Here is a 27888-nt window from a genome sequence, read left to right as displayed (position 1 = left end):
CTTATGATGTTGTGTTTTTGTTTCAGTATTTAAAGATGTTTACAGACTTCCTATCCTTCATGGTCTTATTCAACTTCATAATCCCCGTGTCCATGTATGTTACTGTGGAGATGCAAAAGTTTCTGGGCTCTTTCTTCATCACCTGGGATAAGGATTTCTTTGACCCAGAGATCCAGGAGGGCGCACTTGTTAACACCTCAGACCTTAATGAGGAACTCGGCCAGGTTAGAGACTTTGCGTTGACTTTTCTTTAGGTATGGGACTCGAATAGTAGGAATATTTGGTGTGGCTGGAAATCAGGGAACAGGGTTTTATTTTAAAAAAATTATATTCGGTAGGAACTAGGGCTGGGTCGATACCACTATTTCATGTCTGATACCGATGTCGATACCACAACCTTGAGTATCTGTCAATACCGATCCAATACCATCTCTATCCCCGTTTTAATCACATTTGTCAGCCGTACAAAAAGCTTAAACAGAGCTACAGAACTCAAACATCATTTTATGACTTTGCAAATTCAAGACTCAATGAAACATTGTGCAATGCTGCTGCTTTATTTTTATTTAAATGTTTCAAACAGACTAGTAGCAACATTTTTAGTTAATCAGCACAAAAATTGAAAATGAAACTTAAGGTGTAACTTTGGACAATTTAAAGTGCAACTTGATGCAAATTCATGTTGCTCAGCCATGACAAGGTCTGTGTTGGTATTGGATCGGATTGTACTCCCCAGCTTATTCGATATTCGAACCGGCCATTTCCGCCAATACCGGACGAATATCGATACAGAAAATTGTGTCGGCCCACCCCTAGTAGGAACAGTTAAATTGGTACATCAAATTGTTTCCAATTGCTTCCAATGGAAGCACCACACTTTTCAAAAATGTCAGCAGCTGGTGTTTTTTCCACACTCAACCCTGAGTTAAATATTTTAATCTTTGGGTGAAACGTTCAGTTTGTCAATGTTACTTCTCCTTGGCTGATCATACCAACCAAAGTGCTTAGCTAAAAAAGGCTGACAAGCGCCCACAGTCAGTGTCCGCCTGGCTTTTCGGACGCATTCAGACGCCCCCTTAATGTGATGTTATGTAATGTCATATGATTGCATAGTGCCTATAGATGGTTTCAGCAGTAACAACATAAACAAGCGGCGTTCGTGGTCAACACGTAACTTCCGATAAACTCTGCTAAGAATAAATAACAACAAAATACTTTAAAAATAGTTTATTTATATAACAAGCAAAATAAACAACACATAGATTACCTAGGAAACCAAAACATTTGTTATTTTCAACGAGGTTTTTGTTCAAGAGTTCAGTTTAGCAACTAGTCAGACCATTAAAACAACTGAAACCAGAGGTAAAGTTCGGACCAGACGCGAGACAGCGCGTGCGTCCGATGAAAAGAAATTTACATCGTCATGCCAAACGAGATGTCACTCTTGACATGATTGACAAGAGCCAATGCTGTGTTGTTACTATGTGGCTGTTTACACTTGGTATTAAGACGTGTTTTCATTGATCGGTTCACAAGTGGACGAGAGAGACACATCACGTTTACACCTGGTATTTAAATCGATCTCTTTTGTCCACTTTCGACATATTCTGTCCTGAATACTGTGAGGGGGTAGTCTGTTGAGACTGTGGGCGTGTCCCTCTCCTGTCATTTAAGCGATAGCGGGAGTAATGGTTTTTTTATGTGGACGCAAACTAATATTTTGTCGGAATCCGGTGCTTATTTAGTAAGTAAACATGCTGCACAGTGTTTTGTAGATGTATACGTTAGAGCTTTCTCTGAATTTTCAGCGCAATTGATGATATACCATCTATTGGCTAAACTGTCTGAAATAACAAAATAACACAATTTGATCAATTTTGTAGATTCAGATTTGCAAGAGTTTAGATCTCTATCGTGAAATGGGAGCCGACCGTCCTTTTGCCTTTTTCATGAACCTCTGGAAGAAACATGGCGTTTTGTGGCACAGATGTTTGTGTCGTGTCAGATGGCACAGATCGCACAGTCTGAGCTTGCATGGGCTGTGAGGTCATGCTGGGATGGTTATGCAGATGATTGATCTAAATTACAAGGCATGCTTCATTAAACTGATTTATGCAAGCAGATTGAATTTGTCACTAATTAATTCTTCGTCTTTATTGTCGGACCATGCTAGATTAGGATTTAAGTGCGTTATGGCCTGGGATTGCACATGGTGAAGTTATCACTTTCTGTGCCCTGCAGGTGGAATATGTATTCACAGACAAAACGGGCACACTGACCCAAAATAACATGGAGTTCATCGAGTGCTGTATAGATGGATTTCAGTACAAACACAAAGACAACCAGGATGAGTTAGACGGCTTTACTGTGACAGACGGGCCTGTGAATAGACTACAGCAGAAAGCGGGACTGGTGAGTTGTATTAATTCAAAGACCTCAGATAGAGTATTGATTTTACATTTATGTATCATGTTGTTGGATTTGTACATCTCCATACATAAACCAACTACAGGCCTCTTGAATAATAAATCTTGTGAGGCTTAGATAAAAACAAATAGGCTGCAAAGGACTCGAGTTATGTGCATTAACTTTTTTATAACATGCTCATCTTTTGTGAAGACCCCTGTCTGTGTAAAGTGCACTTGATTAGTGTCTGCTAGAGGCAAAATATTAATATTAATTCCTATTATTAGGATATTATTTATATTAAATAAGAAAGTTGGAAAAATGTTTTTTATTAATATGAACAACACAATGGACAGCAGTATGTTTGTACCGAAATGCTTGTATGTATCTCTAGTGTCTGTTTTGGTGGTCTTATTCCTAACATCTCCTCTTCTTCATCTCTCAGGAAAAGGAGGAGTTGTTCCTGCGGGCTCTATGTCTGTGCCATACAGTGCAGGTGAAGGAGTCGGAACCTGAGCAAAATTCAATGGACCAGGTGGACGGCATTGATGGGATGCTTCCCCAACTGGATGAGGAAAGAGGCTTCATTGCTTCATCTCCTGATGAGGTCGCACTGGTCAAAGGAGCCATGAGGTACGTAACATGATCTGTGTTCTTACTGGTCCCTGATAATGATGGGCAGACTGGCACTTACTGGTATAACATTTCTCCTGTCCAGATATGGCTTCACTTTCCTTGGTTTAGAAAATAAGAACATGAAGATAAGAAACAGGAAGAATGATGTAGAGGAGTAAGTTTGCTTTTTATTTGAGATGTGTCATTAGTTGTATTTCAGAGAAATGTCTATGTTATACTCATTCATCAAACTTTATAGGTACGAGTTGCTTCATGTTCTCAACTTTGACCCCGTTCGACGGAGAATGAGCGTCATTGTTAGGACCAAATCTGGAGAGCTGGAGGTTTATTGTTATTATAATACACTTATGGTGCATCCCAATTTAGTTCAAGGTATTTCAAGCAACAACCCTTAACATTTTAACATCTTTGTTTTCTGCTGTTCGTGTAGGAGAGACACTCCTGATCTGTAAAGGAGCCGATTCTTCAATCTTCCCAAGAGTCAAACAAGAGGAGGTGGACAGGATTCGCTTGCACGTGGAGCGAAATGCAACGGTACTATAATCAAATTTTAGCTTTTTGCCACGTCTTTCATTTCGAATGATACAATGACTTTTATAATGAAAAATAAACCACAAACCTCATTCATTGCATCATGTACCCCTTAAAGGGAAAGTAAGTAGGGTTTTAAGTGTTTTATTATTCAAAATCAATGTCTTTATTCATAAATATGTCCTCATTGGTGTCAAATGACTTCTGCCAGTGATCTGACTTTTCGTTGTAAGCTTAAAAATGTTTCTCTTTACTTACATTGAACGGGTAAGTCCAAGGAGGCTTCCATGTTGTTCCGCCATACTGATAAACTAAACACGTGAACCAGCTAAAACGGACAAGGAGATCAGTGATCACATAATGGCTATCATAGTTGCAACACGCACTTGGAAAAGCGAGGCGCTAGAGAGCACTATTCGTTTGAATGCAAAATTAAATTTCACCACTAGATGGGGGTGAATCCTACTTATTGTCCCTTTAAGCTTTGGTGGGTTTAATTGTGCGTTTGCTTGCTCACCAGGATGGATACCGTACACTGTGCGTGGCTTTTAAACAGCTGACCGCCGAAGAATACGCTGTGGCAGATACTGGACTGAGGGAGGCTAGGCTGGCTCTTCAGGACAGGGAGGAGAAACTCATGGCCATGTATAACCAGGTGGAGACGGGAATGAGTCTTATTGGAGCAACTGCTGTGGAAGACCGGTTGGTGACCCAACTATCATGTAACCTTAATTAAAGCTCCTCTTTGTTGTTTTATAAAATAGCGCATCACTCTATCTTCCAGATTGCAGGAGGAGGCAGCCGAGACCATGGAGGCCCTGCAGGCTGCTGGGATGAACGTCTGGGTGCTCACCGGGGACAAAATGGAGACGGCAAAGTCCACCTGCTATGCCTGTCGACTGTTCCAGCGGGGTACAGAGCTACTGGAGTTAACCGTGCGGACGCTGGAGGATGGGAGGTCAAAGCGCGAGGACAGACTTATTGAGCTGCTACGCGACTACCACAGAAAAGCCGTGCAGGACGCCCCACCCGTCAAAGCAGGCGTTGCACGGTGAGGCACATTTGATTTTTTTGCTGGATGTGTTGTTTTATGCAATGCACTTTCAAGTTTGTGGGAATTTGATGACTTTTAATAAAATGTTGTTGTTTTTTGACACGGAGTTGGTCCACTGCAAATCAAGAGTATGGTTTCATTATTGACGGGGCTACGCTGTCGCTATTGATGAACCCGCCCAGAGAAGCAGATGCCACTCTCTACAGGAGCCTCTTTCTACAGATCTGCCAGAACTGCACCGCTGTCCTCTGTTGCCGCATGGCCCCCTTGCAGAAAGCTCAGGTCACACCTTTGGTTCTGTGCATTGCTCATTATGTAAATTATATTAAAGTTTACTTATTGTTGGGAGTGAGAGTCTTCCTCGCTTATTTAGGCAAAATATTAAACAAATCAAGACATAAGGGGTGGGGGCATTTCTAGAACTTTGCTTTCTCTAGTTTTGTGTCATTTAGCCTGTGTCTTCTTTAGATAGTGAAGATGGTGAAGAATTCCAAAGGTTCGCCCATCACCCTCTCCATTGGTGATGGGGCAAATGATGTTAGCATGATCCTTGAGGCACACGTGGGCATCGGTAAGACATCATACATCTGCTTGTGTTAGATTAAAGTGACCATTCTCTTCATTTCTGAGATGTTTGAGAGTGTTTTTGCTTTTTCACGGTCAGGTATTAAGGGTAAGGAGGGCCGTCAAGCTGTGAGGAACAGTGACTATGCCATTCCTAAGCTCAAGCACTTAAAGAAACTTTTGCTGGCTCACGGGCATCTCTACTATGTTAGGATTGCCCATCTTGTTCAGTACTTCTTTTATAAGGTAGGATTGGCATTTAGTGAACTCTGTTTTGATACTACATATTGATAGAAATATTTTAATTTAATTTTGACTTTTTGTTTTTACGTCTTTACCCCTCAGAATCTTTGCTTCATCTTACCTCAATTCCTATACCAGTTTTTCTGTGGATACTCTCAGCAGGTTGGTACAAAGACTGTGACCTGACAGGCCCCCATTTCTCTACCTCTGCTCATTCCTTCAGATCTTTCCTCTGAATTTATATCTGCCCTTCATTGAACTGATATATATAACAAGCACAAACAAATACAAACTTTAGCTTTATCTAGTGGTTGGTGCACTTAGTTCAGATATTTTGAGCTCAATGGGAGATGCAAATATAACCTCTCACCTTTTATAACCTCTTTATTGTAAGTAAAAACCCCAAAATATTAAAAAGCAATTGTCTATGCTCACCACTTGTTACCTTTAAGATCTTGAGTGCTACAGACTCATTCAGTATTGTGATTTATGTCTTACATTTTCTACAACGTTGTGTTTTGTGTATATATCAAGCGACCACTGCATGTGTACACACTACATACAGTCAGAGATCTCTCTTGCTGTGTTGTCTCTATGTTTTGTATGTATGTGTTGACATAAGTGTGATCTCCTCAACATGATATTAACCCTGCCCCGGTGCCCCACCCCTCCCCTCAATCCCACTTTCCCAGCCCCTGTACGACGCAGCCTATCTGACGATGTACAACATCTGCTTCACCTCCATGCCCATTCTGGCCTTCAGCCTTCTGGAGCAGCACATAGCTATGGAGATTTTGCTGGAGAACGCCGCCCTCTACAGGTGCTAAACTGCATTGCACTGTTCACATTGCCAATTTAAATTGCACCGTTGCTTATGTGCCATTTTGTGTCTTTTTAATAGAGAAATAGCAAAGAATGCAATGTTACGCTGGCGTCCATTCCTCTACTGGACAGTATTAGGAATTTTTCAGGGTCTTATGTTTTTTTTCGGGGTCCGATTCCTGTTCAGCAATCCAGCCTTGCAGGACAACGGGCAGGTTAGAGCAGAATGTAGATTTTATTAGTGTCTTATTGACTAATAAGAATTGCATTAATCGGTCTTTCTGTTTTTCAGGTCTTTGGAAATTGGTCGTATGGCACGATTGTATTTACCGTTCTTGTTTTCACTGTCACTTTGAAGGTTGGTGCTTAAATTTCTTATAAAATTTCTGGACTTCGTCTTGAAGTTGTGTTGGTTGTCAGACACTGAGCGATGTCTTTCTCTCTCAGTTGGCTATGGACACGCGCCATTGGACGTGGATTAACCATTTTGTTATCTGGGGCTCTTTGGCGTTCTACGTGTTCTTCAGTTTTTTCTGGGGAGGAATCATATGGTGAGGCCACAAATACTGTACGATAAAAACATATACTTACAAATTTCACTTAACATTTTATAAACACATCTCTTTCTCTTTTTGCCAGGCCATTTTTAAAGCAGCAGCGGTTGTACTTTGTCTTTGCTAACGTGCTGAGCTCAGTGTCTGCCTGGCTGGTCATCATCATCCTCATACTTCTCAGTCTGCTACCAGAAATACTTTTGGCCGTCCTCCGCAAACCCAGAAGCCCCCGTTCACGACAGGTATACCCCTCCCTAATCTCGTTCTATATTTTCTGTCTTTTATTTGATTAGTCCTCATCCTCTTTCTTTCATTTTCTATTTTGCTTTGAACCCAAAGATTACCCTTTCTTTTTGGGTATGTCAATAACCTTTATGTAACGCATTAACAATAATGTAATGTCTCTATGTTAAATGACCAATGTGTAGATTTTTAGCGACATCTAGTGGTGAGACTGATGCAACCAATGGCTCAGCCCACAGCTCACCCCTCCCTGTCGAAATGCATAATAACAAATTGGCTATTGCTGAAGTCATGTCATTTCTTGTTAGGAGACTGTGTTGGTCACATTTCCATCTAATTGTACCTTTGAGTCCCTCAACTCTTCTATTTTTAATAAATTTTTCAGTGTCTCTATTAATACTACTTCCCTTTGTGTGTCATGTATTGCACCATTGGTTTTATACCAACAGGACATAAATGGTCTGCACTGTATTGTGATTGGTCACACAGCGAGCAAGTCAATCAGTCTAATTGTTACTATCACTCCTCTCGTGTATCTTCCCCCCTTTAGCGTTTGCTGTAATTTGGGTAACCTTTATTTCATTAGTCAAGCATGAAGATGTGCAGTCTCTTGTCATCAACTAGCACTGTTGTCACTGAATGCTCAGCTATTTAACATACTACAGCTCTATGATCGATAAACATTCATTAGACCCTTCAATCATTTGAATTATTCAGATGAAGTGAGCTTAAAATGTAGGTAGACTCCATTATAAATGACATTAGCTAAGCAGACTGAACGGAGATGAACATACAGTGCTAATCTGCCCCCTGCCTTCTCACAGGTGGGTTTCCTATGCCTTCCAAAAATATGCAGCAAGTCAATTAAAACAACCCGGAGGAGAAGGGCATGGGATGCTTGGTCACATCTTAATTACTTGATGTGATAATTATATCATAAATCTGTCAAATCTAATTTTAATTTTTATGGTACTTGATTTACCACTATAATTTTAGTTGTTATTAGACTGGGGGTTCAAGTTACTGCATTTCAAGTTACAGGGTTCAGTTTTTTCTGGGTATTTACTACTACATCTCTGACTTCTTTCCTCCACCCATTCTTGATCTTCTTCTAATTTTCCCACCATCATTTCTGCTCTCTGGTTTCTTGCCTCCTTTGTGCTGTACCTTAGATGAAACAACGACTTCCTTCCTCTGGGACGTCGACTATCTTCATGCTGTCGCAGACCGCTAGCTCACACAGCTTTTCCTGGAGCGACTGAGGTCTCTCTGCCTGCTCCTTTTTCTCCTTTTTGTCTGCTGTTTCTCCTCTTTGGGTTGGCTGTCTGTATCTTCTGTGCCCTGCTTGCTGTCTCTCCACCCGTTTGTCTTTGTACCCTCACTGTGAGGTGGTGATCTCCGCTAGCTCCCTGGTTACTGTTGTTAAAGTTCTTCTCTGGTACAAGTGTGACCTGGGTTTGGGTTGTCAGTCAAGGTGTGCTTCATGGCGGTGTATTTGGAGTGGGTGTTTGTTCAGAGGATTTGTGCAAGAGATCTCTAGCCCCTAGCTGTGATGGGTGGTGCTGAGTGTGTTGTGTCCTTAAGGACTGTAGGGTATGATGGGAATTTTTCAGCTGCTTGTTCCCAGTGCCTGCTGTCTCTGCATGCCCAGCCAGGAGAATGTGGCACGCAAGCACACTCCTGCATGCATGCTCGACCAAACCTTCACTGCTCCCCAATAAGACTTTCTGGGTGTATTAGTGCTGGATGGGTCAGTGTGTCAGTATTTGTGTATGTCTGTATGTTTCAGAAGTTTTGAGAAATTGGGTTTATACACTGTAAAAAAAAACTATTTGTTGGTTCACCTGGTTGCTTAAAATATTGAGTTAATTCAATTTAAAAAATATTAGGTATACCAGGTAACTTTCTTTTTTAAGTTGAGCCAACAATTTTTACAGCTGGCTCATTTTAAAGGATTAGTCTATTTTCTTAAGAAAGGTTCGGATAATTTGCTCACCACCATGTCATCCAGACTGTTGATGTCTTTTTTGTTCGGTCGGGAGGAAATTGTGTTTTTTGAGGAAAACATTCCAGGATGTTTCTCATTTTAATGGACCACAATACTTAGCAGTTTCAAAGGACTCTAAACGATCTCAAACGAGGCATAAGGGTCTTGTCTAGCGAAACGATTGTCATTTTTGGCAATAAAAATGAAAATGTGCATTTTTGGACCACGGCTTCTCGTCTTCCTCTGGTCGTGTGACGCGCCAGCAAGACCTCACGTAGTGCGTCATCACGTCAAGAGGTCACGGATAACGTATAGAAACTACGCCCCAGTGTCAACAAGTGTGGAGAAAGAGGACCGTTCCGACATGGTTGTATGTCAAATAATACTAATTAATGTCTTTGTGTCAGTTTATTGTTTAAAATGGTCCGCAAATGTGCGTTTTATATATATATAACACGTGACCTTTTGACGTCATTACGCAGTTGGGTGGGGTCGCGCTGACGCGTCTCACGGCCGGAGGAGGAGGAGAGGTTGTGGTTTAGAGGTGCATGTTTTTTGTTTTTCTTGTCAAAAAATGACAATTGATGCCTCGTTTGGGATCGTTTGGAGTCCTTTGAAACTGCAATTTTAAACTGCATTAAAACTGTTAAGTGTTAGGGTCCATTAAAGTCCATAAAAATTTGAGAGATCCTGGAAGGTTTTCCTCAAAAACATAATTTTTTCTCGAAGAAAAAAAGACATCAACATTTTGGCTGACATGGTGGTGGGTAAATGATCTGGATTTTTTTTGAGAAAATGGACTAATCCTTTAAGGGCCAGTTTTGTTTCTAACATAACAGATCATTTTTTGTACTTGGACATTAGAAAATATTTATACTCAATATGCCCTGAAATATGAAATTGAAGATCCTTATAAGGGCTTATAAATGGTTGCAGCGACTAGCAAGTCAACCTCCAGTGGCTGTAAACTCTAAAAATTGCTTAAGAGTCAAAAAGGGATGACAATTTTAACACATTTTTGGGTCAAATTTAAACATTTACTGTTTTTCACCAAATGGCTGGGTTTGTCCCTTTTCACCCAACGCTGGTTTAAAAATAACCCAGCATTTGGTGATCAATCAATTGAAGCACTATAAACATCCCTCTCACTCCACTCACATGCTTTGTCTTTGTTATAAACTGAGATGTACAGCAGCAGCAGTGTGTATGTGAATGTGTGTGTTCATTTGATCCATTGTGCCCTAAGTGTCTTTCACCCCCCCTTTCAGAAAAAGCCGGGTCAGTCAAGTTTGGGGGGTGGCCAAGCCTCCTTGTCTTCAGCCAGACCCCTGCTCATGAGAACCTTTTCAGATGAGTCCAATACTATCATATGAACAGGTACAAGACCCCAGACTCTCCAGTCAGAGACCCCATTGATTGTCCAACCCTAGTCATTCATGAGGGATTTGCCTCCTAGTCAAGTGCAGTCGTCCCCTTGGGTTTAGTCACTCCCTACTGGTGGATGATTTAAATGTCCTTTGCTGTGGAAATTCTTCCAACCCTCAGGATTAAACTTAGGTTGGTTGGCTGAAAAGACATTTTTGTGTTTTATAAGAAACTGCAATACGGTTCTGCTGTGATAGCTTGAAGTATTGTTCCCATTCATTTTCTCCACATATTATTGGATCATTTCTGAATCTCACTTAGCTACTGAAATTATGCATATACACAATTTACATTTTAACATTTTAAGATGCATATATTTATAGTTTAAGTATAGATATTTTGAATGGGAATAATTTTTCACTATAGAAATGTATCTGTTGTGGGATAACCACAGGGATCCGTTGTGCTAAATTTTTACACGTGTAATCCATAAGTATACAGTGTAATACATCATCCCAGTAAAAACAAAATGTATTACATCATTAAATTTGAGTTTAATATATTCTAAATGATAATGGTATATTGGCATATAAAATGATCTTTTCAGCCTGCCAGGGCTAAACCTGCCCCCCATAACGCCTTGCATGTGCTCCTCAAGTAACCTTTAATTCAGTACTTTTATAACTGACTAAACCAGTCTTCTTTCACGTCCTGGTTAATCTCATTGTGTGGCTTTTATTTGTGGGTGAATGATTGTGGTTGTTTTGTGTAACACAATTTGATTTGAAACTGCAGTGTCATATTGGACTCATTGTATCTTTTATTGGTGTGTATTACTGTAGTAGTTGTTATAAGCAGTTGTGTTTTGTAATTCGGGATCTTTTTGTTTATTTTGGTTTTTGAAAGTCATTCAACCCGCCCAACGGCTATCTAACCTTCCTCAACGATGTTTATTTTTAACTAAAGCTTTGCATTCCCCATGCGTGGTTTGCATGCTTGCATGCGCTTAAAGCTTTATCTTGGTGGGACGGTTATAATAATGTATGACTGAGACAAGCTAAGAAGTTTTCACCAGGATATTAAACCTCCTTCTCCTGTTCTTCTCAGCGGTCAGAGGATGCAGCAGCTTACAGTGTCAGGTACAGTAACGTGCTTGGTGGCCTGATTTTAAAGGGATGTTCTGGGTTCAATACAAGTTGACACATGTTATATATAATGGGGAATGATGTTGACCAGAAGACGGTATTCAATCTAAAACTTGTTTTGAGCCTGGGCATTGCTTTTAAGCCAGACTTACATGGGCCTTTTTATTGATGAGCATGCAGTCCTGATGACCAGATCCTCCTATGATCAGGATGGTTCTGTTTTGTACATAATATTGTTTGGATATTATTTGGGCTTGGAGTTTTCTTGGTGGTGTGTTGTAATTTTTACTTTCTGATCATTCAATCAAATACAAATTTTTGCATTACAGATGCTATTCAGACTTTAATCAAACTCTCCTACACTCTTAAAAACATTGGTTCTCAGATGATTCTCTAAAGAATCATGAATCCTTCCAATTGCATAAAAGGTTATTTAGACTAGTGGTTCTCAAACTTGGGGCCCAGAGGTGGTGCTGGGGGTCCCCAATTTAATGACATTTTATAAAAACATTAATTTATTATACATTTTGTTTAATTAAAACTCAAAAAATAAGGCTACTGACCAACACCTCTACATTGTAAAATTAAATATGTTTTTTTTGAATATATAAGTTATGGAATTTTTTATAAAGTCATAAATCTTCTTTGGGGGCCACGAAGGGATGCACCGAACACCGAAAAAGTTTGAGTACAACTGATTTAGACCATATAAAACCTAAACCTATATACCTAAAGGTCATAGAGGAACCAAAAATGCCATTTCTGTAAAAGCCCTTCTTGGCACCTTTATTTTTAAGAGTGTACATACCTGTTAAACTTATTTGTGACCCTGCCAGTCGAAACCTAGCTAAAGTAATGTTTTGCGATTTACTATTTTCTACATAAACTCATTCTAATGTCAAGAACATTCTGTGTAAATATAACCTTGATATCTTTAATATTGAGTAAGGACATGTTAAAGATTCAAACTTTAATGCTCTCAAAATTAGATTAAAGGGACTCTCCACTTTTTTGGAGATGTGCTGATTTTCCAGCTCCCATAGAGTTAAACATTTGATTTTTGTTGTTTTGGAATCCATTCAGCTGAGTCTGGCGGTAACACTTTTGGCATAGCTTACTGTAGCATAGTCCATTGAATCTGATTAGACCATTGGCAACGCACTCAAAAATAACCAAAAAGTGTTTTGATTTTTTTCTTATTTAAAACTTGACCCTTCTGTGGTTGCATTGTGTACTGGGACTGACAGAAGATTTAAAGTTGTGATTTTCTTGGCAGATATGGCTAGGAACTATAAAATCAGTCCCCCCACAAAAACGCGATTGTGCGATCGCATGATTTATTGCATAATCGGCCAAAGTCCGCAAATTTATGCAGGGCCGCATTTTTTCCAAATACGACGCACTTTCGCCGCATTAATTACAGATTTCCGCGCACAAAATATGCGGGGCTTGCATGATTTCATAATCCAGACATTTTCGTAGCAAAAAGTCACATATATATTAGCAGAAAGTTGAAAAATGTTGCATTTACTTCACACAAGTGCAACCGTGTCCTCTGTTGCCATGGGAAGGTTATGAAGTGATGTGATTATGTGACGTGAACATCATTGCAGCTTTTGCAAGTTTCCGAAGTTTTTGCAAGTCTCGCAATTTTCGCAAATTCCCGCATTTCCATCGCATAAATTGCATAAATATCCCGCATATTCCATTGCATTTTTTAAGAAAACGTGCCGCAAAATCGAGGAGTTTTGCCTGCAACAATCACAAAAAACTCTGCGTTTTTCTGGAAGGACTGTAAAATGATATCTCATTCTGGCGTGATGATCAGGGACTTTGCTGATGTGGCATGGCTGCTGGAGGCGCGGTGATGTTGCGCAGTGCCCGAAAATAGTCCCCTGATATTAAGATTTATTAAGGGTACTATTTTCGGCTGCTGCGTGGTATCGTTGCGCCTTCGCAGCCGAGGTACTAGCAAGGTCCTTGATTATTACGCCAGAATGAGAGTATAGTTCCTAGCCATATCTGCCTAGAAGGTCGCGGCTTTTAGTTTTCTGTCGGTCTTGGTACGCAATGTAACTACAGAAGAGTGAAGTTTTAAATACTCTTTGTTTATTTTTTTGCGTGATGCTGGTGGTCTGGTCAGATTCAATGGATGGTGCTGGGATATGCTGGAGGTGCTAGCGCCAGACCCGAAGATCAGCTGAATGGAAAAGGTAAAAATCAAATTTTTAACTCTAGGGGAGCTGGAAAATGAGCATATTTTCAAAAAAGTGTCCCTTTAAGACTTTAACCAGGATTTCACAGACAGGGTCACATTTTTACTTTCTAGAATATGTGTGTTAGAGTTTTGAGTATGGTTGTTTTTTGGTCTATCACAGGTGGCTGCTGTAACACCCCTGTCCTACAAACATCTGAATGAGCGCTACTGATGGACGTCTTGGGTTCAGACTCCTGATGGGACCTGAACGTCTGCAGGGGCCCTGATTCGAACATGAAAACGGAACCAGCTTAAACTATTCAGACCAGGCTTCGATCCAGCAGTCTGTCAGCCTCATCTGTTCTGCCTTCTTGAATCCCTCTAATGCCCAGCATGAATCCACAAGAACAGTGCCATCCACCTTCACGGCACGTGCCATTTTATATCCTGATTATTTGAATGAGCGTTCATAGCATTGAGGTGTGATACCTTCCCCTACTGCCACTCTCTCCTGTTCAGACCTGCTGGGTAAAACAACGTCACATATTTAAGCTCACCTTGCTTTTTCTTACTGGCATGAGCGAAACAACATTCAAAGAATTCTATTATGCCAACCATCAACATTTTATATATATTTTATTTATTATTTTTGGAGGTCCGTTTCCCACACAGTTTAGTGGTCAGCTTCCAGGTATGATCACTTAGTTTAGAGTTTTGTGATATGTAGCTGTTTGAGATCCCTAAATGTGAGCTCTGTAAGATGCTGCACTTAGGGCCCTGACCCTATGGGTATTAAAGCTGCCTTTCAACAACCTGCTGTGCGTAGAAACGCATGGAGTTCTGGAAATATCCTGCGGTGCCATCAACTCTGTGTGCGTATGTGTGTGTGAGAAAGAAACAGAAAATTTGTTACAGATTTTCTTCAAAAGAATTTTAATGTAAAGTACTAGTCGTTTAATGTTACTTTCTGCTTAAAATGGGGTTGGTTTACAGTTGGATTGAAAGTTTAGGATGTGTACTAGTGAAATTATGGATATTGTTGCTCGAAGCCAAAAAAAGATGCTCTTTGTGTAAGTTTGTCTTTAAAAAGTGTGATCAGAGATGGGAACATGCCTTCGCACCCATGTATGTACATGCTTTACATCACTTCACCTTTATGAGGTAACAAAATGAAATAAAAGGTGGAGCCATTCAAGGGGTTGGTTAAATAGGAGCTCTGGGTTTGATGCATATTGGAACTCAAGTCATATTTGCCCCCTGCTACTGTAAACTAGTTAGGTGGGCATGCAATCTTCATTTATACTCACCTTTGTGCTTCTAAATACATTCCATTACTATGTGCCATGTTTTCAATCACTTTTAAGATTTATAATTGAATTATTTTGTTTTTGACTATGTGATTCTATTTGACATATTTATTGTACCTTCTCAAATGTTATATTTTTTTCAAATATATTTCTTTCTTAAATTAAACATTGTCAGCATGTGCCAATTGATTTTTGCCTGTGCAATCTGCTGTTGAAAAGATTGGGTTTCTATATCTTGTTAGCCTGGGAAATCCCTGTAGACCAGCAGCTCTGAGCTCTCGTTCTCTGATCTGAGGTCAGACAGATCTTCTAATTTTGGGCCGGTCCAAGACCAGAGTCTCACGTGTATAAATTAAGCTGAAACTCTGTTGTCCCTTTAATATGAATGATAATTCAGTTCTTTCTGCCTGTAGCCCAAAATGGGTGTAAAGAGTTAAACGTCTGGCATGTTTTGTTATTGGTCAATTTCTGATCATGATTCTTCTTTATAAAAAAAAATGGTATATGAAAAATGGACCATTCCAGATTTCATACTCTTGTATGTGTGTGTGCGTGTGAATATGTGCGTATGTGAATCATCCGAGGGAAAGTGGTGTGTGTTAGACCTTTGACTGTGTCATGATGCTAAGCATTTTACGTTCAGATCCCAGTTCAGAGGTCTGGCTTAATCCAGCTGTATCGCAGCCCTTCACAACCACCAGGTCTTCTATTTATTTCTTATTTAGATTTCCAGAGAAAATATATGAGAGCTATATTTAACTTTTTACTTTTAAATTAGCCATACTTAGGCTGGTTGGGTTTTCATGCAAACATAAATCCAGCATTATTACATTTGTCTATTCCTGTGCATGGTTGACCACTAATGCCACCACTGGACTGAACCGCTGGTGAGCACACATATACCCTCGAACCCAATTGAATCGACACATGTGCTTGTTCAGCTCAAAAATGTGATGTGTGAGGTTCTTGCCTGCAAAGTTTGAATTTCCAAACAGACCTTTAAATGACTTCAGAGATGCTATTTTCAAAGCTTACTGTATATTGTAAATCTTGGATTCTCATGTTGCCTGAATATGAAAAAAATATTTGATTGTATTTTTAATGTTACTTTTTGAGGCACTTTTTGTATGAAAAAGAAAACGTCCAAAAAATTTGCAGGGAATGGCTGCCTGATTGTGGAGGATGAGGCAGGACTGAGGTGTGTTGCTGTGACAAACAATCAGGCAGTAACAATGTCAGCTCCCTCCATCATATCCCTCAGGCACCAGCTGATCTGAATGTACCTCTTAAGACCAGTCTGTTTCAAACTTCGTTCTTTAATAAATGCTTTTTTGAAAGAAAAAATGTGTCTGAGGTGTACTTTTTATTATTGTATGTCTTGGGGCACAACCAGTTTTTTTTCTTTTTTTTAGTTAATGGCTTTTCGTATGAATTTTTTGTCTTTTAAAATACAAACAAGAAATACAGAAAAATAAAATATGTACAGAAAATGTATAAAAAGTCAGTATTTAATGTAAACCCTTTTGACACTAAGCACATCTTAAACTCTTAAAGGGCCCCTAACCTAGGTGCTTTCAGGAATATTAAAATAGTTTCTGGTATTCCCAGAATGTATCTGTCAAATAGTTTCAGCTTAAAATACACCACATATTTTTCATTATAAGATGTTAAACATGGCCATTTGTGGCTGCAATAAAAAACGTGCTGTTTTTGTGTGCGTTTCTTTTAATGCAACGAAAGTTTCTGTTCCCCTCCCCGTATGCAAAGTAGTGGGTAGAGCGCTTACACGTGCTTTGGACTACATCAAAACATGTTTCTCTGGAAGAAGGTTAAACTATGCGCTCACAAGGCGGAGTCAGTGAGCGGTTATGGTTGGGGTGTAATCAATGTGACATCACATTGATAGGGGATCCCCAACAGCCTGTTTGGTGTGACTGTTGCAGTTTAAAGGAGATTACACAGGGAAAAAAAGATGGATTTGTATAATAACCGGATGTTTTTGCACACATACTTGTGGCTCATTTTCTAATAGAAAGACATTTAAAAGTGCATTTTCTAGGTTAGGGGGGCTTTAAGGAGACTGATGTCTTGAGGTCAGTTGAGTAGAATAAGATGTGGGGATTAACACTAAATACTAGACGATTTAGCCTTGAGAAGCATTTTTTTTATTACTGCGTATAAATTTTCTGTATTTTCTGGTTGTATACAAAAAAAAAAGAAAAAACAATAAATAATTATATTTGATACAGTACATACACCATTGTAAAAACAACAAATTTAATGGTGGCATGGTTGCCTTAGATCAGGGGTCTTCAACTACTCTTCTTCGGGGGCCAGATTTTAAAATTGTAAATATGACGAGGACCAGCCAAACTTTTACCCATTTTTTTACTGTGTGTGTGTGTGTGTGTGTGTTTTGTTTGTTTGTTTGTTTGTTTGTTACTTTTGTTACTTTTGTTATAGTATATTACAAAAAAATTTTTCAAAACAAACACTTCTTGTATCCATTGTGTTGCCTTTTAATTACTGAAAACTCATATTTTCTTTATTAATATTTAGAAACAATTGCAACATGTAAGAGTCAAATGTTAATAGTAAAAGTGTAAAACTTTTTAAAAAACTCTTAAGCATATTTTGTTTATAACTGTTTAACTTTCATTAATTGTTACATGTCAAGTATTCACAACATATAGCTACTCCTAATGACTAAAATTGCACTACATGTTATCTTTTTTTTATATTTTATAGATACGCTAAACAGCCTTTCCATTGTACATTACAAATATAACTGTCGGGAGTTCGCCCCCTAGTGGTAGTCGTAATTAAATTGTTTAATCGTAAATCTGTCATGGGAGAAAACCTTTAATCTACGAATATATTTATAGTTAATAATTTACTTACCAGTAATCAATCGTTTTTAAAGTATTCAAGTGTTACTGATAAAGTGAAACAAAAAATTATTAATAATTTTTACTTTGCACACCGTTTTGATTGAAACACACTGAAATACATCCCTTCCGGTCGCCGCGTCACATGCGGTGAAGCCGCGTCACATGCGGTGAAGCCGCGTCACATGTTTGTTTTCTTTAACGCATCCAAATTCCAAAGCTCGAATTGGATCAGATAATAAAGCACCCACAGATGGTTGGCAGCCCCTTTCTGACTCACTTTCCATGTTTTCGGCTGTCATTTGTCATGTACAGTGGAAAGGTAAAGTAACCACGCTGAATTTAAATCAGACTATAGTCGTTTCTCCATCCGAAGGCTGCAGCCTCCGAGGTCGCATTTCCAGGCTGCATACGTCATTAAGTCTTATTTCAGAATTTTAACAATTATAAAGTTGACTATTATTCTTAGTTAATCGTAAATTGTGTTAATATGCTTTTGATTTGTGAATGTAATGCTCAGTTAACTTAAACTTGATGACGTATGCAGTTTGCATATGCGGCATCCGGCTGCAGCCTTCCGATTGAGAAACGGCAAGGTGACCGGCGGGCCGGATAAAGATGATTGGCGGGCCACACGTTGACTAGCCCTGCCTTAGATGTATGCACAGTACTGTGTATAAATGAGAAAATGCAACATGATTATGCTTTTAGTTTGTAAAATCAATTTAAATAATTAAAGATTAAGGGACATTCCACTTTTTTTAAATATGCTTATTTTCAAAACATTTGATTCTTATCGTTTGGAATCCATTCAGCGATCTCCGGGTCTGGTGCTAGCACTTTTAGCATAGCTTAGCATGATCCATGAATCTGATTAGACCATTAGCATCGTGCTAAAAAATAACCAAAGAGTTTTGATATTTTTCCTATTTAAAAATTGACTCTTCTGTAGTTACATTGTGTACTAAGAGCGACAGAAAATTAAAAGTTGTGATTTTCTAGGCAGATATGTGGCTAGGAACTATACTCTCAAACTGGTGTAATATCAAGGACTTTGATGATGTAACATGGCTGCAGCAGGTGTAGTGATATTACGCACTGAACGAAAATAGTCCCCTGCTATTGAAAGTAACCAAGGGGACTATTTTCGGTCAGTGCGAAATATAAAACGCCTGCTGCAGACCCGGAGATCGGCTGAATGGATTCCAAAACGCTAGGAATCAAATGTTTAACCCTAGGGGAGCTGGAAAATGAGCATATTTTCAAAAAAAAGTGGAATTTCCCTTTAACAGAAAATGATATAACCATCAAGTGTTACATATTTTTCACTCCTTTCAAAGAGTATACACAGGCATATTTTATAACCCAATCCTGGGTAAATATTGAACAAAACACATGTTGGGTTATAAATAAACCTATGCTGTGTTGTTCTTAGCCCAACCATGAGTTGATGTCCAACAGCTTCGGGTTAAAAATAACCCAGCAGAAATGAAAGTGTACACCCTAACTTAATGAAGTATTATTGCAAATGATTGCTTTGTAAATTTTGCATATGCACATTTGCGATAGTGCCCACATGATACACTTAATCATTTAAACAGCCTGTGACATACAATACAGTAATATACTTTATTAAATTGATATGTGAAAATCTTGAAGTTTATGTACCAAGATATTTTGAAAAATGCTGTTTTTATCCCAACTGATGGGTTAGTGTTACTCAACGAGTTGAAACAACCCAGCAGTTGTTTTTTATTTTAATCCAGCTGTGTTTTTTCCAATACTTACCCAACCCTGGAAAAAATAACCCAGCACTTTTTAGATAAACTTTATCCTGTGCAACAGTTAACTATGAATACAGATAATATACGTTTACTGGACATTGCTGCTCTGAAACAACATGGACTTGGTTGTAGAAGTATAAATAGTGTTTTTGTTTTTTTCTTTTTATAACAATGCCTCTTATTCATATATTTGTCTTTGTGGATTTTTCCCCACGTCATACTCTTCTGTATTGTGAACAATGAAACTCCTTTGTGCTGTGAAGAAAAAATATTTTTGCTTTCAATAGTGATATTCAGAACAGCCTGTATGTGTCAGAGAGAGAGAGAGAGAGCAAGCAAGGGTGAGAATGGGTGTAATATAGCAGGCAGAACAGTGAGCATTTACAGTAGGCCACTGCATGTGAGGAAACTGACCAATGAGGAAAATGGAGATGAGCAGGGGGCGGAGTCTAAACTCCACAGTGGATAAAGTCAATGGGGAGGGAGCTGGCAGTGTGTCAATAGTCTGAGCCTAACAACGATGCAGAACTGACGCACCTTAACTCGCCAGAGTCAGGACTTTACAGCCAGAGGGAGTTAGCTATATGCTATAGGGATGTAAACCATCAGCGCTGTGTAAGGAAGCCAGTTCGGTTTGGGACAGTACAGTACCTCATTCTCTCTCTCTTTCTCTCTCTCCTCCCTTACAAGTGTGTTGTTTGTAAGGTGAGATGTGCTATTGCAGTAGCACTATCTTCTGCAGCAGGCTGTTTGTCATAGATATTTCCGGATACTGTTTCCTCTAGTGTGGGGGGGTCTGTGCTGCTGGAGTTTGCGGATACACTTGCTTCTGCTGAAGGTGACTTGTGGATTTCACAGACGTGAGTGGTGGCACGGACGCACCGCAGTGGACTGAAGCCTCTCAGCCGGGATCTGTTCTGAGGAGGTGGTGAGATGGAGCCTGGGTGCCGAGGGATCTGAAAGGCCCAGATTCAAGTCACTCCTCTCTATAACAGCCAGGGCATGGGCACAGCCTCTGGGCAGGAGCCCCAGAAAGACATGGAGGGCTATTACAACCTTTTGCAGGCAGGCTCCGAGCTTGAGAGCACACTGCAACGTGAGTATGCAGATTATACAGTCATTTATGTATTCAACACATAAACAGTGTGAATCACTTGAGGATGTACTGGGACAGCGCCACATTTGTAGTTCACAAGAAGGGTGGTACCGTTTCATAAAGTACACCTTTGCAACAAAATGAGTAGCTCAAAGGTACATATTTACCAATTGCATAGCTACATATCTGTACCTTAATGGCAGCTGTATCCTAGTAACAGCATGGGACTATTTTTTGGCCTTTATTTTTTAACTGTGTAGTCCCATGATGTTTACAGTATATTGTTAGTTAAATGGGTTTGGCAGCAGTGGATTATAAATGTGATTTGTAATAGTTTTATCCATGATACCAGAATAGTTTGATGAACTTCTGCAAGGTTTAACACACTTGCATTGGAAAGGATCAGCCTTGCATGAGTGACGACATAACATTTTCCTAAAACCTCAGTATTAAAAGATGTAGGTCTGAAGATACCGCAACTTATACGTTTATGATGTCATTTGAGATTAGCCCAGTTGTGAGATTGGATGAAAATAGATATTGTACTGTATACAGACAAAACAAGAAAGATGGCAGCAGTATAATCCTCTGCCTTGCTCTCTGAGTCTGTGTTTGTCAAATCAAAGCTCTAAAGCCAACGCATTTGCTTTAGACCATGACTCAGCTTCTTTTATATCTACTGCTTTGTTTTTAAAGCTTTATTATAATGGATAGAAATCTACTGTAATTATACATTGTGTTTAGTGTGCTGTTTGATATTTACCTCATCTTCTGTTTGTCAAGGTGGATCCTGTGAAAGATTAGCATTGGCAGTGTGGCTTATATTCTTAATGTTGTGTGTGTGTGTGTGTGTGTGTGTGTGTGTGTGTGTGTGTGTGTGTGTGTGTGTGTGTGTGTGTGTGTGTGTGTGTGTGTGTGTGTGTGTGTGTGTGTGTGTGTGTGTGTGTGTGTGTGTGTGTCTCAGTGCTTCAAATTATCGCTGTGGAAAGGTGTTTGTTTATGTTGTAATGACGCAAGTGTAATTGGAGACAACTCAAGTCCAGGTAGATCTCAAGTTCAGAGAACAACTTGTCTAGTCTTAGACATCTATGCTGTAGTAAAAATGTATGCTTTTATAATGTGTAATGTTATCACCTAATTCCCTTGCTTCAGATTTTTTCAGCTAAGCTGTTTGAGAAATGCGACAAAGGTTACTGAATATGTGGAGTTAATCCTCTGCTTTTGATTCTGAGGGGTGGTTTCCTGGGCTGGGTTTATCCTTGTCCCAGACTAAAATTCACGTTTGAGCTGCCTTAATTTATAAACATCTTTTACTGACATATCTTAACATATATCAGTGCTATTGTTTTTCAAGATGCAAACCAGTAATGTTTTTGTATGGTATGTTTGTAAAAACTGCTTAAATGTCCGAATATAACTACGGCCTAGTCTGGATTAATTTAAACTCCGTTCGGAAACCACCCGTGAGGGTTTAATTCCCACAAACATGCCAATATTTACAGGTTTATACATGTGTGTGTGATTTAATCTTGTTTTTGTGAAATGCTTTGCTTGAAGTGTCTTTCTTTCAATGTAGCGGGATTTGTAATCTAACAACATATCATTTTAGAGAGCCACTGGCTGTGACTGGGTGCTTTTACTACTTTTTTTACATTTTAAATCAAGCTGACTAAACATTTAGCTAAATATCTATTGACCTTAAAAAGAATGAGAAAAAACTAAATAAAGTTGCACTGCAAAAAAGTTGCACAGCATAGGGCAACGAGTCTTTATAGACGGTTTCAGCAGTAACAACATAAACAATCGGCTGTCGCGGTCCGCACGTAACTTCCGGTAAACTCTGCTAAGAATAAATAACAACAAAGTTCTTTAAACGTAGTTTATTTACATAACAAGCAAAAAACAACAACACATAGATTACCTAGTAAACCAAAACATTTGTTATTTTCGACGAGGCATTTGTTCAAGAGATCAGTTAGCAACTAGCCAGACTATTAAAAAAACGGAATCGGAAGTAAAGTTCGAATCCAGACATCTATCGCGTCAGCGCACGTGCGTCCGATGAAACCGTCTATAATTTGTTTCAAATGTATCTAACATCTTTGCTGTTCCAAAATCACAATCCTTTTTTAAAATTCATCATTTATTCATTTTGAAGTGTAAGCATTTCATGGGAAACCAAATAGCTAAATAGTGCTGGCTTTACGAATACAACTACTCCAATATGTTTAATAGAATACTACAGATTTATTTGGGAAGAATCTCCCTGATATATTCCTACAGTAAACACCATGAGGATGTGTTTGGTTTAAACAGACTAGGGTTGTTATCTTTAAGCAAACCCTGAAAGATGTTTTGAGAGAGCTTCTGTCCAATGTTAACAGTGTCAGTGAGTGCCTGAAGTGATATTAGGGACATGGAAAAACAAACAGAGAACTTGAGCAAATATTCTCAAGCTCCTTAGTTACTTAAAGTCAATATTGTATGTTTAGACATTTTATTTTTACTTTCATTTATATTGTATTTAACTTGTAGATTACATTTGTGACACAATATAGACAGAGAATTGTTTTTATGATCATAGTTTAAAGGGGACATATCATGAAAATTAGACTTTTTCCATTTTTAAGTGCTATAATTGGGTCCCCAGTGCTTGTATCAACGTAGAAAATGTGAAAAAGATCAACCCAGTAACTTAGTTTTGGTTAACCTATCTGCAAGCATGTGAAAAAATAGGTCATTGAAATTTGGCTCCCCTTGTGATGTCAGAAGGGGATAATACCGCCCCTCAATCTGCACTATCCAACAACGGCACTGTCATTTAGTGCAGAGATCAGCTCATTTTCATTTAAAAGGACATACCCAAAAACAGCACATTATTTTATATAGCAGTATAAATAACAGGTCCTTGTTGTTTTCACAGGTAAACACTGGGTGGCGGTGTTTCTTAAATCATTCCACAGTACAGTGGCATTGTTTTGAAACGCAGAATCAGTAACTTAACCTAAACCTGACTGCTGTGTTATTTATGTGACTCATCTTCATTATCTTCTCAGAGGTTACAGTCCCTGTGAGTATGCAGGAGGTGGCTGGCTACATTGAAAAACAAGTGGCCTATTTATCAGGTGGGGGGTTTATATCCAAACTTCATCTGCTCATCATAAAAAAATGTGTTATCTGAGTATTGTCTAATATCTGAGAAATGTGTTTTGTGAAATGATTCATAGTCACAATTATCAAGCACAAAACGACAAGTGACTAACGTATAGGAGGACAAAGAGAAGTGTCATGTATTTACACTGTATATCTGGAGTGTTAAAATGTGTTATTAACCGCCCATCCGAAATTGAATGATAAAAAACGCCAAGTAAATAAGTAAAAAATCTTGGAAAAATAGGCAGGATTCTCTGCTCTTAAATGCAGGGGGCGTGCCCGTTGTCTCCGCTGAAACCACGCCCACTCGCGCGAAAGCTGTCATCTCTCAACTTTGCAACCTGAATGGATGCTCTTGATTGTGTTAGGGGCGGGGCCACACAAAAAATCCTGAACTTAGAAATGGATTTTGACTGTCTAACTCCACAATTCAGTACTACATAGTTTACAATCTTTGTAACGTATTTCAGTAATACATATGACATTTAAAATCGAAACAATTCTTTGAATTGTCTGCTTTACGCATACTTTAATGGCTTGTCTCATCAGAAAGCTCAATAAGGTTGAGGTCATTTAAATCATAAACTCAAAACAATGGCAATCAAACTGTTAACAGATAGCTGATGATATATGTTTATTTTAATACCAGGGGGTCGTGGTGAGGATTCTAGTGTCATCATCACTCTCCCAGAATGCTCTGCTTTCAGTGACATTCCTGAAGAAGCTTTGGCCAAAGTACTCTCATACCTCACATTGATCCCAAGGTCTGTGTTTAATATATTCTGTCCATCTCACTGCAATGCAGTGCAGCATAGTCCCTTATGTATTCAGTTTACTTGCAACCAGCCTGTATCCAAATTGAACCATATAAATGTATTCACTATAATGCAGTACATTATGCTGTAGTGTAACCACAAACATTTTAGCAAGGTCTTAGTCATGCTGATACAATATAACTGCCAGGACACTTGAGGTTTTCATGATCAAATTGTACCCCTATCCATATGCATTGTAACATAAGTGTGAAAATCGAGTTGTGATTTACGTAAAATGTTCCTACATATTATAAAGAACATACTGTAAAAATATATTCTTGATATATGTAACATTGAATGAGTAAGGATATGTCAAATGACTAAAATCAAATTTTGATGCTTCTAATCTATTGCATTAATCTATTGCATATATATATATCATGTAAATACAGTTAAGCAGTTACAGTGATGCATTTCAAATGTTTTCAGAGCCCGGCAACCTGGTGTCAAATTTATCATCGTTTTAGACCGAAGATTGGATACTTGGAGCTCGATCAAAACAGCACTCGCTAGAATTGCGGTGAGACACATTAATGGTTAACATTTGCTGTATTTTCAATATTGTCCCTTTTTTTCTATTTTGTAAGATTGAATTTAAATCATAATTTTTTGGGGGGGGGGGGGGGGCAAAATTCTGTGTTGCACTTAAATTTTAAAGTTTAATCAACTTAAATTTAACAAGTAATTTCAACTTACTATTTTCACAAGATGCTGTAATTTAAAAATAAAGTTGAAATAGCTTAATTTTTTTACTTTATAATAGCTTTAGTATTTATAAAGTATTTATAGTAATATAAAACAACTCATGACTAGTCAATAAAGTTACAATGAATTGTAAACCCAAACTGGTTAAACGTAAAAAAAATTAAGTGTAAAAAGAAAGTGTTAAAGTGTAACTTTGTCCGATGTGTGACGTAATTTCAGCTAAACAGGAGCGTGGCTCCTCACCCTTTTATTCTGGTCACAAGATGACAAAGATGAAGTCAAAACCTTAAACTTTTAGCGCGCCTGCTATAAGTTCCTACACCCTAAAAAATGTTGGGTTGTTTTTAATCCAGGGCTGGGTAACTATTGGACAGAACACATTTCTGGGTTAAAAATGACCCAAATAATGGGTTGTTTTTACCCAACTGCTGGGTTATTGTTAATCAACCATGTTGAAACAACACAGCAGTTGGGTTAAAAACAAAAAAAAATATTTTTTAGAGTGTACTTATTTTTTGCCTACAGCGGTGACGTCACAGTGACGTAGGCGATAAGGGCGTTTAGATAGCGTTTAGTTTAGTTAGCTGAAGTGCAGAAAAATGTCTTATAATTTGTTTAATGCTTTTGTTTTCTAAATGTGACTTTTCTCAGTGTTTTGGAGCACACTGGTTTAAGGATATCCTTGTGACTAACATATTCATGCTAAAATATGGGGACCTTATGAGCTACATCTTTTTTTTTTGGGATCTTATTATGTTGAGCGCTCGACCTCGTCCTGTAGCTGTCCGCGGTGCTGAAGTGAATGTATTCAGCGGGCGCTAAATTCTCTGCATCTTTTCAGTAAAGTTTTCAGATATATGATATATGTACCCGAGCTCACTGAAGGGATTGGGAATGCATGAGTTAGCACAAACTCTGCGCAGGTTTTTGCATGATGACGTTGTTGGGGAGAGGTGAGAGCAGACCCTCCAGTGACAGCAGCAGCAGCAGTGGCGCTGCGGCGATGAAACCTGCAGACCGCTCACTGCAGCGGGCACCGGTTTGCCAGGACAGGATGGGCGAGGTTAGGAGATCCCTTCATGCCTTTAAAACACCCGTAGCTATGAATGAGCGAAACTGCAGGCGAGGATGTCCAAGGATCCGCCGGAGCACGGTAATACAGTATGTCTGAAGTGGTTTGCTAGAAAAGCCTGAAGAGTTGGCTCGAAGTTTAGACAGGCAGACTGCGTCAGCTGCGATCAGTGCACTGCGGTGCGACGGAGGCATTCAGCTTCGTCATTCTTGTCATGTCTGCAACCGAAGCGATTACTGTATCGTGTAACGTTTAAACAAGATGTTATCGCGAATAAACAAGTTTCGCCGGTGTATTGTCGCAGATGTCGCTGTTTGCACATGCGTAAGGACGACTCAATGTCAAGAGTGATGTCGTTAGATTTGTCATCATCTAAACAGTTTGCCGTAATGACGTTTTGCTGTTCATTGTTTCGTTTTCTCAAATAATCCGTCTAGCTAGACAGTTTTGTTCCCAAAAGACTTTTCATGCATTCTTGTGTCTCGTGTCTGCTCCTAATGGATCAATAAATAGCCTACTACACACGTGAGCTGGATCCGATACGGTTACTGTAGTCTAGCTGTCATCGGAGTTAAATGTTTGCGTGCTGTTTTAATTCGTTTTAGTTGTTCTCATCGTAAAGTTAATTTGATTGTCAGGTTCTTTGAAGGAACTGTGCCTCGAGAATTATTATCACTGTAGGGGTTATGTGCACTGCATTCATTGTATTACTTACATGGTTTCCCTTAAAGTTCGGTTTTATTAAAGTAAACGTTTTGATGGATCGACAACCGTTTGTATTGCGTTTTAGATTACTATAAATTTCATGGGTTACCTGCAGTTATAAAAAAGTACATTTTGGTTATGCACCCTAAAAAATGCTGGGTTATAGCAATGGGTCAACCCTGCTGAAAAAAAAACTAATGGTTTTATTGGGAATTTTATTGGTTCTAATGGAATATGGCCCAAAACATACTACAGTGTATTGGTTTTTGTTGGTCTCTAATGGTATGTATTGGTTCTATGTATTGGTTCTAATGGAATATGTGTTGGTTCTAATGGTATGGCCCAAAACACACTACAGTAGTGGTTTTAATGGTAAAAGCTAATTAGAAAAGAATTTTCTGTAATGGTTTTATTGTTTTTTCAGCAGGGAAAAAGGGACAAACCTAGCCATTTATATTTGACCCAATTACAATGGGTTAAAACAACCCAGCATTTTGGGTTGAAACAGGTTAAATCACAACCCAACTGGCTGGACTCTGTTTTAGACCCAACGGTGGGTTGAAAATAACCCAGCATTTTTTAGAGCGTGGTTACTCCAAATGTGGTTAACTTTGCT

The 27888-nt window shown here is 38.9% G+C and overlaps 2 protein-coding genes across 10 annotated transcripts in view; both read left to right on the top strand.

Moving 5' to 3' along the window:
- atp11c (ATPase phospholipid transporting 11C (ATP11C blood group)) overlaps positions 1-15241 on the top strand; it is a 70018-nt gene extending 54777 nt beyond the window's left edge. Inside the window, exons 12-31 of one of the 4 annotated variants that reach the window (XM_073854227.1) lie at positions 27-224; positions 2242-2412; positions 2852-3039; positions 3125-3196; positions 3281-3359; positions 3478-3576; positions 4094-4275; positions 4358-4625; positions 4733-4909; positions 5096-5198; positions 5292-5437; positions 5537-5596; positions 6127-6254; positions 6336-6471; positions 6549-6614; positions 6704-6807; positions 6896-7052; positions 10309-10417; positions 11513-11544; positions 13929-15241. In XM_073854227.1, coding sequence (XP_073710328.1) covers positions 27-224; positions 2242-2412; positions 2852-3039; positions 3125-3196; positions 3281-3359; positions 3478-3576; positions 4094-4275; positions 4358-4625; positions 4733-4909; positions 5096-5198; positions 5292-5437; positions 5537-5596; positions 6127-6254; positions 6336-6471; positions 6549-6614; positions 6704-6807; positions 6896-7052; positions 10309-10413 — 2439 coding nt within the window. In that variant the 3' untranslated portion in view covers positions 10414-10417; positions 11513-11544; positions 13929-15241. Of the gene's footprint in view, positions 1-26; positions 225-2241; positions 2413-2851; positions 3040-3124; positions 3197-3280; positions 3360-3477; positions 3577-4093; positions 4276-4357; positions 4626-4732; positions 4910-5095; positions 5199-5291; positions 5438-5536; positions 5597-6126; positions 6255-6335; positions 6472-6548; positions 6615-6703; positions 6808-6895; positions 7053-8225; positions 8317-10308; positions 10418-11512; positions 11545-13928 lie in introns of all 4 variants that reach the window. The other 3 variants (XM_073854229.1, XM_073854231.1, XM_073854230.1) reach the window with 3 other exon arrangements.
- Positions 15242-20167: 4926 nt separating this feature from the next.
- mcf2a (MCF.2 cell line derived transforming sequence a) overlaps positions 20168-27888 on the top strand; it is a 28127-nt gene continuing 20406 nt past the window's right edge. For 2 of the 6 annotated variants that reach the window (XR_012357954.1, XM_073854224.1), the window contains exons 1-4: positions 20175-20822; positions 23879-23947; positions 24625-24739; positions 25220-25310. Coding sequence is in view for 4 of the 6 variants with exons in the window: in XM_073854224.1 (XP_073710325.1) it covers positions 20729-20822; positions 23879-23947; positions 24625-24739; positions 25220-25310 (369 nt within the window). In the remaining 2 variants the exon portion in view is untranslated. Of the gene's footprint in view, positions 20823-23878; positions 23948-24624; positions 24740-25219; positions 25311-26418; positions 26649-27888 lie in introns of those variants that run through there. The other 4 variants (XM_055177987.2, XR_012357955.1, XM_073854223.1 and 1 more) reach the window with 4 other exon arrangements.

Source organism: Misgurnus anguillicaudatus, chromosome 16 (genome assembly GCF_027580225.2).
Source record: "Misgurnus anguillicaudatus chromosome 16, ASM2758022v2, whole genome shotgun sequence".
NCBI classification, from domain to species: domain Eukaryota; kingdom Metazoa; phylum Chordata; class Actinopteri; order Cypriniformes; family Cobitidae; genus Misgurnus; species Misgurnus anguillicaudatus.
The sequence above is the reverse complement of the archived record's forward strand: the minus strand, read 5'-3'. Positions and strand labels throughout refer to the sequence as shown.